This window comes from Penicillium griseofulvum (assembly GCF_001561935.1).
Source record: "Penicillium griseofulvum strain PG3 chromosome Unknown contig_92, whole genome shotgun sequence".
NCBI lineage: Eukaryota > Fungi > Ascomycota > Eurotiomycetes > Eurotiales > Aspergillaceae > Penicillium > Penicillium griseofulvum.
In genome coordinates this window covers 553,655-566,954 of record NW_024467453.1, presented here as the reverse complement: position 1 = coordinate 566,954, position 13,300 = coordinate 553,655, and the positions used below count along the sequence as shown (strand labels likewise).

Genomic DNA, 13,300 nt, shown 5'->3' with positions numbered 1-13,300 from the left:
TACACGATCTCATGTTTATCTACATATATTATAATCCATGGACGTTAGGTATCTAGATATATTTCCTATTTGGGTTACCGCCAACACACTTCCCTCCATACCGACTCTAAAATCAAGACATTTTTGAGTTCTCTTCTACTTGAGCCAATTTTTTTTTCTCTCGTATTGCAAAACATAATCTCCTGCTTTATATCAAAATGCCATCGCTGTCGAATATACCCAGACTTGGAAAAGCTGGTGGGGCAAACTCTCGGATAGGTTCGATATCGACAAGAACCGGCTTGAAAAATTCATAGAGAAACCTTCTCAGCAATCCGAAATATCTACATTTGCTGCGATTCTAGCGTATATGGCAATGGTGTAGGCTAGCCGAAAGGCTAGGGGACAGACAGATACTACTGTCTGGGGCACGCTGACAGATGGGCAATGGTTCTACTTCTTTCGGTTAAACAACGAAGGCCAATGGTCATGTGTCCCTTACCAAGTACATTGCGATGGCTGGGCAGTCATCGCTAACATCATTGCTCACATGATATTGCGGGGGCATGAGACTGCAGCGTCTCTTCTTCGTTCAAGTCTCTCCTCTACCTCTTCTTCTAAGGGCCCAAGAATCCCAACTCCCAACATCCCCGCCGTTTTGAACAAGCAAATGTTTGCTGCTGGCCAATGAGCTCGGAAGGTGTGGTCCATCGCTTTGTAATTCTAGTCACCGCGATGAGTTAACAAGTATTATTAACCTAGGTTTATATTTATACAACTGGATAATTGAGGAACAGGAGAGATTAAAATTGCGTACGACCAATGTATGACTTCACTAGTTTTACCACAATCCCTAATAGAAATCGATATTGTCTTCGACATGATACTAAACAAACAAGCTTCTCCAAAATCGTACAGTTTTGCCGAGGGGGCTTAATCAGAGGGCCAGCCTTTGTGAGATCGGATTATTGGAAAATAAATAGATTGTCCAGGCACAGCTGACAAGATAACACCTCCGCGCTCTGAGGTCATGTCTACTAAATAAATATTATATGATCGCAGTGCTGGCTGGACAGGTGGAGACGAGGTTTGGGGATCTGATCAGCGCCAGGCCAAGTAGAGTGCAACGTGGGGGTTGGGGCTTTTTTGAGAAGGTTGTGGGGCTTGATGGTGTGGTTTTTGTATAGCCGTGTATACGTTAGAGAAGAATTCAAGTGGGACATGTATGAGTACAAATCCTGCCATTTCGATCCCTCAAAATAGAAGACACAATACTGGTTAGTAGTGTCGATCATCATTTTTATAATAATGATGATCTCCCATGTTTAAAGTTGATGTCTCCATAACCTAATCGAGCCTGATATGTATTGGGCCCTCCTGTGCCAAGCTTGCCAAGCGCGGCAGCCAAGCCTTCCCGCCCCATATGATGGACGACCAGCGCTAAAAATGCGCGGGAAAAGATGCCCCGATATTTCATCCCTTGACCGTAACTCCACAAACTTTGTGATTGTGATGTTCATTCCAACAATTCTTATTTCGTGACTATGTCCTGGGATATTGCAATTGCCAGTGAGGAATGGCTGATCGATCTTTGTCACAAGGCAGCAAAGGGGGAGGGGAAGATCGGGGTGCCGATGGGTGGGGATCGAGTGGTCAGGCTTTCTGACGAAGTTGCAGCGAAGTTTGGCTTTGGTGCCTTTGCCTCTGAAGCAGCCATGCAAGAATTTGCTTACAACACAGTCGACCGCAAGCTTGTACGCGTTCCGAAAGTCTATCGTTATTTTGAATCGGAGACAGACGATCCCTTTGAATACCTTTTCATGGAGTATATACCAGGGCAAAAAAAGCCTAGAGCCATCGGATTAATCTACCACCAGTGGTAGGTGTCGGCCTTCATAATCGCTACTGTGTTGTCACTGTGTGTGTACAAGGCGATTGGAAGCTGCTGGGGTTCTCCCAATTGGTCGAGTATCTCCGTCAACCACATACATTCGCGTACTGCGGCGTCGAATGCAATGTACTAAGCCGTAGAACTGCTGCCATTCAAGCACGGTCTCAAATTGTAGAGTAACTTTCGGACCGTCCTCTAACCATCCACGAGCTTTCAGGTCTTCATGGACTGTTATGAGGAGGACATCTATTTTGCACCTCGTCCGAGCTTCAGTTGGTTTTGAAGGGGTTTTCAGTTCCCCAAAGGTGTCTTGCCATGTTTCTACGATTACTATAACAAAGATCGAGTAATTACATGTAGTTACCAAAGTCTAGCATGAGGGAGAGGATAAGACTTGCACGGCGAGCTTCGAAATCTGCAATTATTTCCTCCGCTTCAACTGTATCAGCTTTCTTAATCCACTGTGATTGTTCTCTTGTTTATCCTTCCAAATGGGTCAGGTATTCCTTCCTTGGTGTACGGTATCTCCTTAGGTATTGCAGTCACACGTTAAGGCCAAGGGCCACATTGTGGCGATTTGTGTTGTACGAAAAATATGTCAGATATGAATTGTACGATTCGTAAGCATCGCCGCGCAGACATGACTGGGTGTTTGCACGGGTGCTGCCCTTGTCTCCGTACCACATTGTGTACTTGTAGGTGCCCTTTGCTTGGTATACCTTTTCCCTAAGGGGGAATGAATGAGAGGTCAAGTATGTCTCCATCTGGAGATTCAATGCCCCTTGGCTATGATCTGAACACGGCACAGTTGTATCCAGTAGAGAGAATAGAAATGTTGTTTATGATGCACCGGGCAGCTGCTTGATTCGTGCTTCAGCACCTCAATATGCTATGTCATCCCTGTTCTTGGATAAACAAATTGATGTAGAAGGAAGGAAAGAGGTAAAGGAGAGAGAAGTGAAAGAGGCGAGAGATGCGAGAGAGAAAGGAAAGAAACGGTGTGCAGCGTGGAAAGACAAGTGAGGACTGAAATATGAGAGAAGGGTGTATGTAACTAGAAAGAAATAACAAATATGAACTGTACGGACTCTAGAAGAGAAGCAAGAGGAGAGATAGAACACAATAACTTAAACTTCCGGACTCTGACCATTACGCGGGCTGGTCGCAGTTAGGCACAACTGGTGGGGACCAGTGTTTGGGCACTCTATACCAGTCCACAGGATGTTGTAGATACCCAAAGTGACAATGAGTAAAGATGCGCCGAATCGGCCAGGCGTTTACTTGTTGGATGTGATTTCAAACCCAGCTGCCATCTTATTCCAAACGTCCTGAAGGTTCCGAATGTGGTCGTCGATGGCTGAGCGGCGCGTCAGTTGGTAAGCAAGCACCGCGCGCTGTCGAATGATCTCATCCTCTATTGCACCGCGTTCCACAATTAACTTCGTGATAACTTCATCGAGGGCCACTAAGGCGTCCCTTTGCAGCTGCATTTGTTGCGAAGTGTGCGGGACAGTCGGCTCAAGATAGCCTGCCATAGTCCGAGACTCATTATCGACCGGATCGTGAGATGGCTTTGGGGAAGACATGGCTGTATAATAGTTAGGTTTCTCTCATGATTATGTGCGTTTATATTTTTGTGGCTATACCGTGATTATCAGGTTTGACAACTGAGAGCTGGGAGATGCTATGGTGGTAGGTAGATGAGATAGAAGGAGAGCTTGAAGAAAAGTGAAAGTGAGAGGTGGTGAGTTGTGAGAAGGAGAGAGATATTGTAGACAAGAGGGACCTCGGGAAAAGGAAGGGACGTTTGGCTGTTTGTGCGAAGAGCACTTCGGATGGGGATTTTGTTACTCAACAGAGCAACAATTTATGAGTGTATAAAAGAAAACCTGAATTATAACCCCAGCTACGTGCACGTAGGATGAAGAGTTGACGTATTTCTATCAATATCTAGGCTCTTAAGCTCTGCACGACAAGATCGTTTTCAATGTTGTAGAGAGTATTTTCTTGATATGGTTTTGGCTGAGTCCAAAGACATAGCAGTTAGCCATACTTCATGCATTTTTTTTTATTGAGGGATCAGATGTACTATAAGGTTCGACTAGGAGTTGGGATAGTTGATCTCGGTAATGGACAAGTCGGCCTTGTCAGAAGAATTGTATTATATTTTATTGTCTGAAGGATGCCTGTATAACATCCTCATGCTATCCGGTGTTTTGATTTATCTGAGGGCTGCGTGGGTGAAGTCTGAGCTTGTGGAGTCTCTTGATCTTCCAGAGTTAGGTTCGGGTCTATCGGGTGTCGATGCTCGTATTGCGGTCCATATAGCCCATGTCATGGGCTCATATCATAGTAATTTAGATCCTTGCTTATCACTTCCGAATGAACACGAAATGGAGGGTGGAATGGGGTAGCTCTCTGGTAGAGGGGTAGAGGAATACAAAATCTTTAAAGCTCAATTCTCAGCCATGAATGGTATTGAAAAAGCAAAACTTGTTGACCTTGAAATATACGAAGCTGTGAGGTTAGTTTGTGGCCACTACAATGCAAACATTCGTTTAATCGGGGTCTTTCCTTTTTAGGGTGAGGTGATATTCGCGCCTTCGCAAAATCACCCACAACGACAGACTCTTTCGTAGAAATTGCTATTTAAAAGGCTCGCAGTATCCGTCTCCTCTCCTCTTCTTTACTTTATCACTATTCATCTTTCCTACCACTCAAACTCAAGCCAAGAGAGGTAAAACTCATCCACCTTACATCTGAGAGTTGCCACCAGACAAAGAAGTTAACTAGCACCGTGTCTAGTATACTTAGACCCTACATTGAGAAATCCCTCTTCAAAATCCCGAAATCACTACCTCCAAATAGTAAGATACATCACCTGAATCCACCGAGTTTCAAGCAGAAAGCAAGGAAAAGTGGCTGACCAAAGGCCGATTCCGGTACTCAGTAACTGGCAACTAGAACCTCTCACCTAAACTCTAGATTCGCCCTCTCGCGACCAGGCGCGCATAGGCGCGGCGAGCCTTACTACGGTACGTATCGCGGGTACTGAGACATGCGCACGTACAGTTGGCCAACTTCAATGGGCCAGGTTTGTTAGAGACCCGAGAAAGAACGAGAGGGATGTTAGAGCAGATGTTTATCCTAGCTGCTCAGCCTGGAGCCGACTGTGTCTTCGAGCGGGGTCTTGGGGATGAGTTCACCAAGGAACGCCTGAGTCAGGTTGGAGAGAACCATACAGACAAATATCAAACCGTGGACCCCTCATGAATCATTATCTTCCATTAGCTGAAAATACTGCGAAACCGCATTTATAACGAGGAAGTTGAACAGGATAGCCAAGGAGTCTGAAAGGGACACCCTATATGGGGATACGGTCAGCCAAACCCAGAACCCTCGATACTACAGCCAGACACCAAGCTCACCGCAATTGCCCCGGTCGCGATTGAGACCATGTACGACAATGAAGACAACTGGGTGCAACTGTCTAACGGGACAAAGCTGAGCAACAAAGGAGTCTACCTTGCCACAGGTTTCAGCATCCCGAAGTCACCCAGTATGAGGAAGATGAAGTACCAGCACAGATGTTGATTATCCGCAGGTTACGCTGGCTTTACCTGTCATCTTCATATGAAGGCCGCCCACAGGTAAGCCCAATCATTATAGAAGTCTATCAACATTTCCTCAACATTACACGAATGGAAAACCATAGTGCATGAGATAAAAGACCGAGTGAAGAACTGGAAATGTAGCAGGATACCGGTCGAAGTTGTTATATAGAGCAAGCAATTGTGCGCTGTGTGGACTAGAGAGGAAAAGAAGAAGAGAAAGAATTTGAATTGCTGGTGAAACGATGTTGAATATAGACAGTTTAAGAGTATTCTCTTAGAAGTTGGCCATCAAAAAGTAGTTGTGAAGTGTATTTGTTCGTTTGTTCGATGCAAATTCAAAAGCGGCCGCCATTGTTTCCCCACACGCTCTGAAGGGGCGAGCGGCGGATCCTATGGGCGGGGGTTCGGTATGTAGTCAAAGTCCTATGTAAGTAGTTGGTCTCTATAATATCAAGAACGTCAGAACTTCCTTGGGGAGCCCTGAAGCCCCGGGGATCAACAGACAGTCTGACTAATCACCATGTCACCCCCCGCGGGCCCTAGAGGGCTCGGTCTATTGATATTCCGGGTAAGTTACCTGTATCAATACAGAAATACAGTCATCAAATCACAACATTTTCAATACGGAATACACTGATAGGAGCGAACGGGCGTGATTTCCCTTGAAACCTGGAACTTTTACATTCACTCTTCCAATTACAAGATTCATCAGCTGGATTTGGGAAAAGAAAAAAACGTGTTTTTATCCCAGCCATGATATTCCAACCAAGCCTAGACTCCGAGGTTTCGAATTCAAGCGCAAAAGTTGACCCCGCTGTCGCTGCTAGTGAGTATCAACAATCCTCCGGTTGAGCGGGTTGAGAATTGCCCCGATGATGACGGATGTAGAACTTCCATGCGGTGCCAAAGTCGTGTCAACAGAGAATCATGGCTTCAGCTTCCGAGCCACAACCGGGCGCATTGATGTTGAGCTGGTGGACGGGTCGCCTCAGAGATTCTTTATGAAAGTTCTATTAGAGGAGAGAGGAAAAGCGATGGTTCAGGGCGAGTATGAGTCTATGACCGCAATTTACAATATCATCCCTGAATCTGTTCCGAAGCCGATCGGTTGGGGTACATATGAGACAATACCGAACACACACTTTTTCCTATGTGAATTCAAGGATATTGATCAAGAGTTGCCAGATGTGCGCAAGTTTACCGAAGATCTCGCAGTCCTGCATAAGGACAGCAGATCACCTACTGGAAAGTTTGGATTCCACGTTACTACCTACAGCGGTAACCTGTCACAACACACTGAATGGTCGGATAGCTGGGAGACCTTTTTTGCGAAATCAATGAGACATGCACTCGCGCATGAAATTTCAACTCGGGGACCCAGCGAAGATGTCGAAATTTTGAGTCCCACCATATTTGATATAGTGATTCCACGTTTGCTGCGACCACTCGAAAGTGAAGGTCGATCTGTCAAACCCTGTCTGATGCACGGTGATTTATGGTATGGAAACACTGGAAAGAATGCCATTACAAAAAGTCCTATCATGTTTGACGCCTGCTCTTTCTATGCCCATAATGAATGTATGTTGTATGATTTGATTAAAGCAATAGGGCTAGCGCTAACATCCAGCCAAACCTGATAGATGAACTTGGGCAATGGGCGCCAGTTTGCAACCGGTTTGGTACCGAGTATGTTCAAGGGTATTATTCACAATTGCCCATATCATCTCCAGTGGAGGACTACCAAGGTCGCATCGATCTCTATAAATTGTGCGTATACTCAATGGCGTCTTATGTCCATTTGTTAGATAACTCAACTCAAAGATTTAGACGGTTTAACACACATGTCTCGGCCCTCTTTCCTCAAAATCTAGATCTTCGAGAACAGTACGCAAAAGTTCCTCACCAGCCTGGAATTACGATGAGATCAACTGACATTGCTCACAGAATGCTCAACGATATGAGAGACTTGATCGCTAGATATGGCAATATATCTAAATAGCTTCGAGGTTGCCTGGGTAACTGCATCTCATAGTGGCATTCGCAATACATTATCTCGCGCACGCCGTTACCGAAAACAATCTTCTTTATAGCAGCGACCGACAAACTGGATCTTCGGAATTGTTACTATTTTTATCTGGCTTCACTCCAATTGGCTGATACACCGTGAGACCATGCCAACTCATAAAGTGGATAAAACTTCAACCCAACTATATATACGGAGTATGGAGGGAGGTTCTATAGACATTGACGTCAGACTGATGGTTTGTATCAAAGTGAATGTCAACAAATTACCCAAATAAATAGGCATAGTGGGTAAAGATCTGCGCTGTCTTAAATATCCCAAGTCATGGACTTGGCCCTACGTAGCCCTTCCGGCCAATGGCCCCGCTTATCTAACGCGTGGCCTGCCTCCAAGGCACGGAATTTTGTGACAGGAGATCGCTTTTTTATTTTTTTATCACTTCGTTGTTATTGCGAATTGTTTTAACGCTGTCTTAATTTTCATATTTTGCTTTAATTGTTTGACCCCGTGTGATACTTATTTGTCATTGCTTGGCATAGGCAACACTATCAATCTCACCTCACTTGTCAAAATGCGCGATAATTATGCTCAAAATGACTCTGGTGGTTATCAATCAAGTCATTTATTGCAAAATCAACCACCAGCGACCGGTAAACAGCCACCTTCTTACGGAGCGTGGAGCGAAGACGACACAGATGAATACTCCAGATGGGATCCACGGGGATGGTCTTTGAAGACCAAGATTTTCATAGCGATTGGAGCCGTCGTGGTGATAGTAGCTGTTGTCGTTGGTGCAGTACTAGGAGTGCGAGCCAATCGGTATCCTGATTACTCAAAACTGAACTACAGCTTGAAAGATACCTATTCGGGATCTTCCTTTTTCGACAACTTTGAATATTTCACTGGGGCCGACCCAACCCATGGATTTGTCCAGTACGACTCCTACTTGTGAAGCGGTAGAAAAGGTAAACTAACGTGTAACCTAGATACATCGACCGGTCTGCATCTCAATGGCTCAATTTGACATCAGCGACGGACACTTCTGCTGTGCTGAAGGTGGACACGAAATACAAAGGATCGGAGGCTGCTAACGGCCGCCAATCTGTGCGAGTCACATCCAACAAAACTTATGCTGATGGGCTTTTCATCTTCGACGTTATCCACACCCCGTACGGGTGTGGTACATGGCCGGCCCTGTGGCTGACAGACCCCAATAACTGGCCTGATTATGGAGAAATTGATGTTGTGGAAGCTACTAACGCTGGAACGTTTGGAACCCAGTCGACGCTTCACACATCGAAAGGCTGTTCTATGAGTGTCAAACGGAAAGAAAGTGGTACTGTGGATCACGAGGACTGTTACTACGAGGCGAATGGGTATACGGGCTGTGGCGTGAAAGGCACAGCGAGCACCTATGGTCCTGAGTTCAATGGCAAGGGGGGCGGAGTAAGTTATGATCGGGACCCTAATCCATGCAGTGAAATCAGTTTCCTAATAAGCGTCTCCTGCAGATTTACGCAATGGAACTCCGTGATGCCGGTATTCGTGTATGGCAATGGGTCCGCTCCAAGATCCCGTCAGATATCACCTCAGGAAACCCCGACCCATCCACATGGGGCGAAGCATTCGCAGACTTCCCCAGCACGGATTGCGACATCGGTTCTCATTTCAAGAACCAGAGTATTATCATCAATATCTCTTTGTGTGGTGACTGGGCGGGAGCGAGCAAGTACTACACAACACAAAGTAGCTGTCCTGGCAGCTGCAAGGCATTTGTGCGCGACAATGCGGCCAGTTTTGATACTGCATACTGGGAATTTGGCAGCTTCAAGGTTTATCAGGCTTCGTGATCGATTGAATCGTCAACTGCGATTTTCCTTCTAATCTGTTTCTGAATTGATGCATTCGGGGTTTTGATCATTGCCAAGGCGTTTGGGTTGGTGGCTTTTTGCTTAGGAGAGCTTTGTATCAGGTTATGTAATTATGAAGATTCATATGTCTCACATATACGATAAAAAGAGACTCCCATTCTATGCATTTCGATGATTTCTAATATTTGACCGCAAGGCCAAAGTTTCATGTCTTAATTCGTGTTCTTGGAGACCCCGTAGATTGACAAGTTGCCTGGGAAACTATTGGACCTTGCCTCTGGAGTCAACAGGCCAGATTTCTTCAATCACACCCCCTCTATGGGCGTAATAGAAGTCATGCAAGTTTACCGTAGGGTCAATGTGACTCGGTACCATCTCGACGCGATCTCCAACCGAAAGCGCCGGGGTACCCTCCTCCCAACTGAGTGAGCCGTGCTCGTCACCAAGAACACCATAGGTGTACCTCTGGTCCTTGCACTCTGCCAAGCCACTATCTGTCGTCAAAGACTTCAATCCGCTGTCGATTGTGACCGACCGAGGACCTTGTTTGCTCAGAACAGTTGACAGGATCGTAAGACTGTTGGAATAGAACGTGCCTACGGCATTTCGGTAATCCGTATCCATGAAAATAAATGATCCAGGCTGGAGCTCAGTCACGCCGGGTACTGTAGCACAGAACTCAGCAGTTCCAGTTCCACCTGTAGTGACAACTTCGATGTTGAAGCCCGCCTTCCGTAGAACATCCGCAGTGTTGGTGAGAACCTCCATAGACTGCAGACATTGACTCTTGCGATATTCCTTATCATGCAAATGCTGCAAATGACCCTCATAACCGTGGAGTCCAATTAGTTTCAAATGCTTCAGACCCTGCACACAGTGTGCCAGGGTCATGGCTGGTTCACCTGGCAAGACACCGGTGCGATGAAGCCCAACATCGAGGTCAATTAGAACCGAGATAGGTTCGTCGATACTAGCTGCGGCCAAAGCCTTATCAATAGCTGTTGCGCCAGCTTCGCTGTCAACAACTATCCTGATTTTGCGGTATTTTCGGTATAGTTCAACCAGTCTTTGGACCTTTGCAGGGCCGATGATCTCGCAAGTGATAAACAGGTCATCGAATCCGGCCGCGGCGATGACTTCAGCCTCGCTCACTTTGGCTACGCAGCCTCCCTTTGCACCTGCTTTGACCATCTTGTCGGCTAGAATGGCGCTCTTTGTGGTTTTCAGATGAGGGCGGATGTCAAGGCCTGTTGGTAATAGCTTGTCCATCAACTTCTTGATGTTGGCCTCGACGAGATCGAGATCTGCAATCATGGATGGTGTGTCGAGGGTATCGACTCTATCTCCGACTTTTGGGGAATACATGTTGAATCTGAAGTGGATCTGGAGAGGTTCAGAGTCAATTCTGTGCTATTGTTGAATATATCGAAGAACTGTGTAGGAAGGGGGTAAAAAGAAGGCAAGGGGTGTGCCCCCGCGCTAGAAAATGTACCCCCGCACTAAGGTTACCTCATGCGGGGTATACATTTATAGAATCACCAAATGGACTATTTTTGTTTCCAAGGTTTTACATATAGGTTAGGTAATAGGGAGATTCGGAATATACCTAGGTAGGTAGCCTTTGGTACTCAGATATCAGCTAATCGAGGATGGCCAAAATGGAATGGGCGACCCTGACGATCCTCCGAAAGCCTCTAATCGCCAATCCATAGTAGAGAATGATTGACTCAGGTATTGATACAAATGTGATGTAGGGGTGAATAAATATGACCAATATCGCAGCTTCATATTTGAGCACGAAAGATTCACCGTTTCCTCACCTTGTGTCCGCCTTCCTTTCTCTCCCTCTTTCCATTCTTGTGTTCTTTTCTCCCCCCTGACGACAAGCCAACATGGCCACTCATCTGCCTGTTCTGAGAACTAAGACAACTTTCTCCTAGCGCGCTTTATACAAGAACTCAAAGTGCCAGTGAAGATCGATGAAGCCAGCATGCCAGCCACCGCGACCTCACCCTCCGCAAAGCCAGCAAAAAACCCGAATTCTCCCACAGTCGCATTTCAGAGCTTATTACCACTACCAGGCTCTGCAAGATCAACTTCAAAGACTACAAACACCACCTACAAAAGCCGCAATTACACCCCAGAACTATCAGCAAGGGGAATCAACGGGTCTGACGAGTCACCAGAAGACCTTGATGACCCGTTAAACAATCTGCAGAGAAAGAGAGAGGACTTCAGGCCTCTCATGACAGAAGAGACACAAGCATTCCGGCAGAGTCTACTAGTACCTGGGATTGAGGCTTCGATCCAAGCAGTAATCGTACCCCCACTCCTGCGACTCCAACGCTCCCCCCGACGCGAAAGTATGAGGTGTTTGAGTGAGCAGTCAACAGGCGTGGCGAAAAGGCATTTATTATTATTGTGATATCATACCGTTTCGAATATTATACATAGAAAAATTGTTCGCGCAAATTTGGCCTTTTCTGCCTTATTTAGCCGGTGACCTATGTTGTATCTGAACATAGTGATAACTGAGAAGACTACTAAACATACTACTGAAAAGTCTACTGAGAATACATCTCATGGCTGCTTATATGTACCTAATGTTGTGATATCCACCCTGCTGTTTGCTATGCTGTTTGCTAGACTTACAGGGGTATAAATATCTTGTCTCTCTGTAGATTCTCATACATATCTCTCTTCCTTTATCATCACCTCTCTCACCGCATGCTCAACACTTAATTATATAATAATTACTTTTTCGCCCGCACTATCGAAGATCCGCCGGTCGATCTACCAACCAACAGGATGGCTGCCACCCGCTACCTGGCACATGACTGTTGACAACTACAACATAAATTTCCTACTCTACTTGCTTAAGACCGAGGGCTCGCTAGCCGAGTTGGGGACCCGTCCACACTTTGCGACACCTGGTATCGCATTTAAGAACCGTTTAGACTCTCTTTTGCCGTAGTGAGATAACCCTCACTAGCTGGTCTTCTAGAAAGGAAGACATCTTCGTCGGTAGTAGATCTACTGCCGAGTACATAGCATGCAACGCTGCTGTGCATGAATGTATGTACCTGATAAAATACTCCAAGAACTGGATGAACCATTGTCCGCTCGTCGATGAACCATACATCATGAAGAGAGAGGATCGGGAGACCTGGATTCTCTTGTGCATGGATAATATCCTGATTGCTGCCATGGATAAAGGATTTATCTAAGCAAGCCATTCCTTTTGTTTTAGGGGCTCACTGTATCACATGGTATGTGGGTCCCTTCCTGCCTTATTCGGCAGGTGCATGTAAACTTAATCCCACCTGTATTGTAGATTATTCTTCTTTCTACACCTCTCGTACAATTTCACATATTGTATTTCATCAAATTGATCTATTTCCATCAAATAGATCCATCATCCTTACCAGGTTATGAGCACGGGGACTCACTATTGATTTGGTTTAACCACCAATCAATATCCTCGGGGTGCATTTTCAAAAAAAAAAAAAAATCGCATTAACCTTCCTGTCTCTTCTTGCCGAAGACAGCTTCTTCTCTCTGTGTGTACGACCTAAAGACTATCCACGTCTTTGGGATTAACGATATCTCATTGAACTTCCACGTTCAACCTCGAATCCCGCGATTCCTTCGAACCCAGCGATTCATCTGAACCCCGCGTTCATTCTTCCGGTCACAAACACACACCTACCCTCATCATAGCGGATTCTCGAGGCAGTCCCTCGAACCCTAAATTCTCGGATTTAGTTCCATCTCTTAAGGGCGAATCCAATTGGGAGACATGGAAGCAGTGTATAGAGATAGGCCTCAATGGCATTGATCTTTTATACTGGCCACTTCTGGTCGGACGTGACCAGCGCCCACAAAATCTTCCTAGAATGGAAGAGTCCTCTGATGAATTCGA

General features: G+C 45.8%; 4 protein-coding genes across 4 annotated transcripts; 2 read left to right on the top strand and 2 right to left on the bottom strand.

Annotated features, from left to right (window-relative positions):
* Positions 1–3,147: 3,147 nt before the first annotated feature.
* On the bottom strand, positions 3,148–3,456 carry PGRI_070070 (uncharacterized protein; the record flags this gene model as incomplete). The annotated part of the gene is made up of 1 exon (XM_040794721.1): positions 3,148–3,456. One exon carries the CDS (start codon positions 3,454–3,456, stop codon positions 3,148–3,150), a length of 309 nt encoding a protein of 102 aa, XP_040649052.1.
* Positions 3,457–6,237: 2,781 nt separating this feature from the next.
* PGRI_070060 (Fructosamine/Ketosamine-3-kinase) lies at positions 6,238–7,483 on the top strand (the record flags this gene model as incomplete). The annotated part of the gene is made up of 5 exons (XM_040794720.1): positions 6,238–6,310; positions 6,373–7,062; positions 7,125–7,251; positions 7,312–7,368; positions 7,429–7,483. 5 exons carry the CDS (start codon positions 6,238–6,240, stop codon positions 7,481–7,483), a joined length of 1,002 nt encoding a protein of 333 aa, XP_040649051.1.
* A 595-nt stretch (positions 7,484–8,078) lies between these two features.
* On the top strand, positions 8,079–9,357 carry PGRI_070050 (glycoside hydrolase family 16 protein; the record flags this gene model as incomplete). Its single annotated transcript, XM_040794719.1, has 3 exons — positions 8,079–8,440; positions 8,494–8,953; positions 9,019–9,357. 3 exons carry the CDS (start codon positions 8,079–8,081, stop codon positions 9,355–9,357), a joined length of 1,161 nt encoding a protein of 386 aa, XP_040649050.1.
* Positions 9,358–9,639: 282 nt separating this feature from the next.
* On the bottom strand, positions 9,640–10,743 carry PGRI_070040 (DSD1 family PLP-dependent enzyme; the record flags this gene model as incomplete). Its single annotated transcript, XM_040794718.1, has 1 exon — positions 9,640–10,743. One exon carries the CDS (start codon positions 10,741–10,743, stop codon positions 9,640–9,642), a length of 1,104 nt encoding a protein of 367 aa, XP_040649049.1.
* Positions 10,744–13,300: the final 2,557 nt, after the last annotated feature.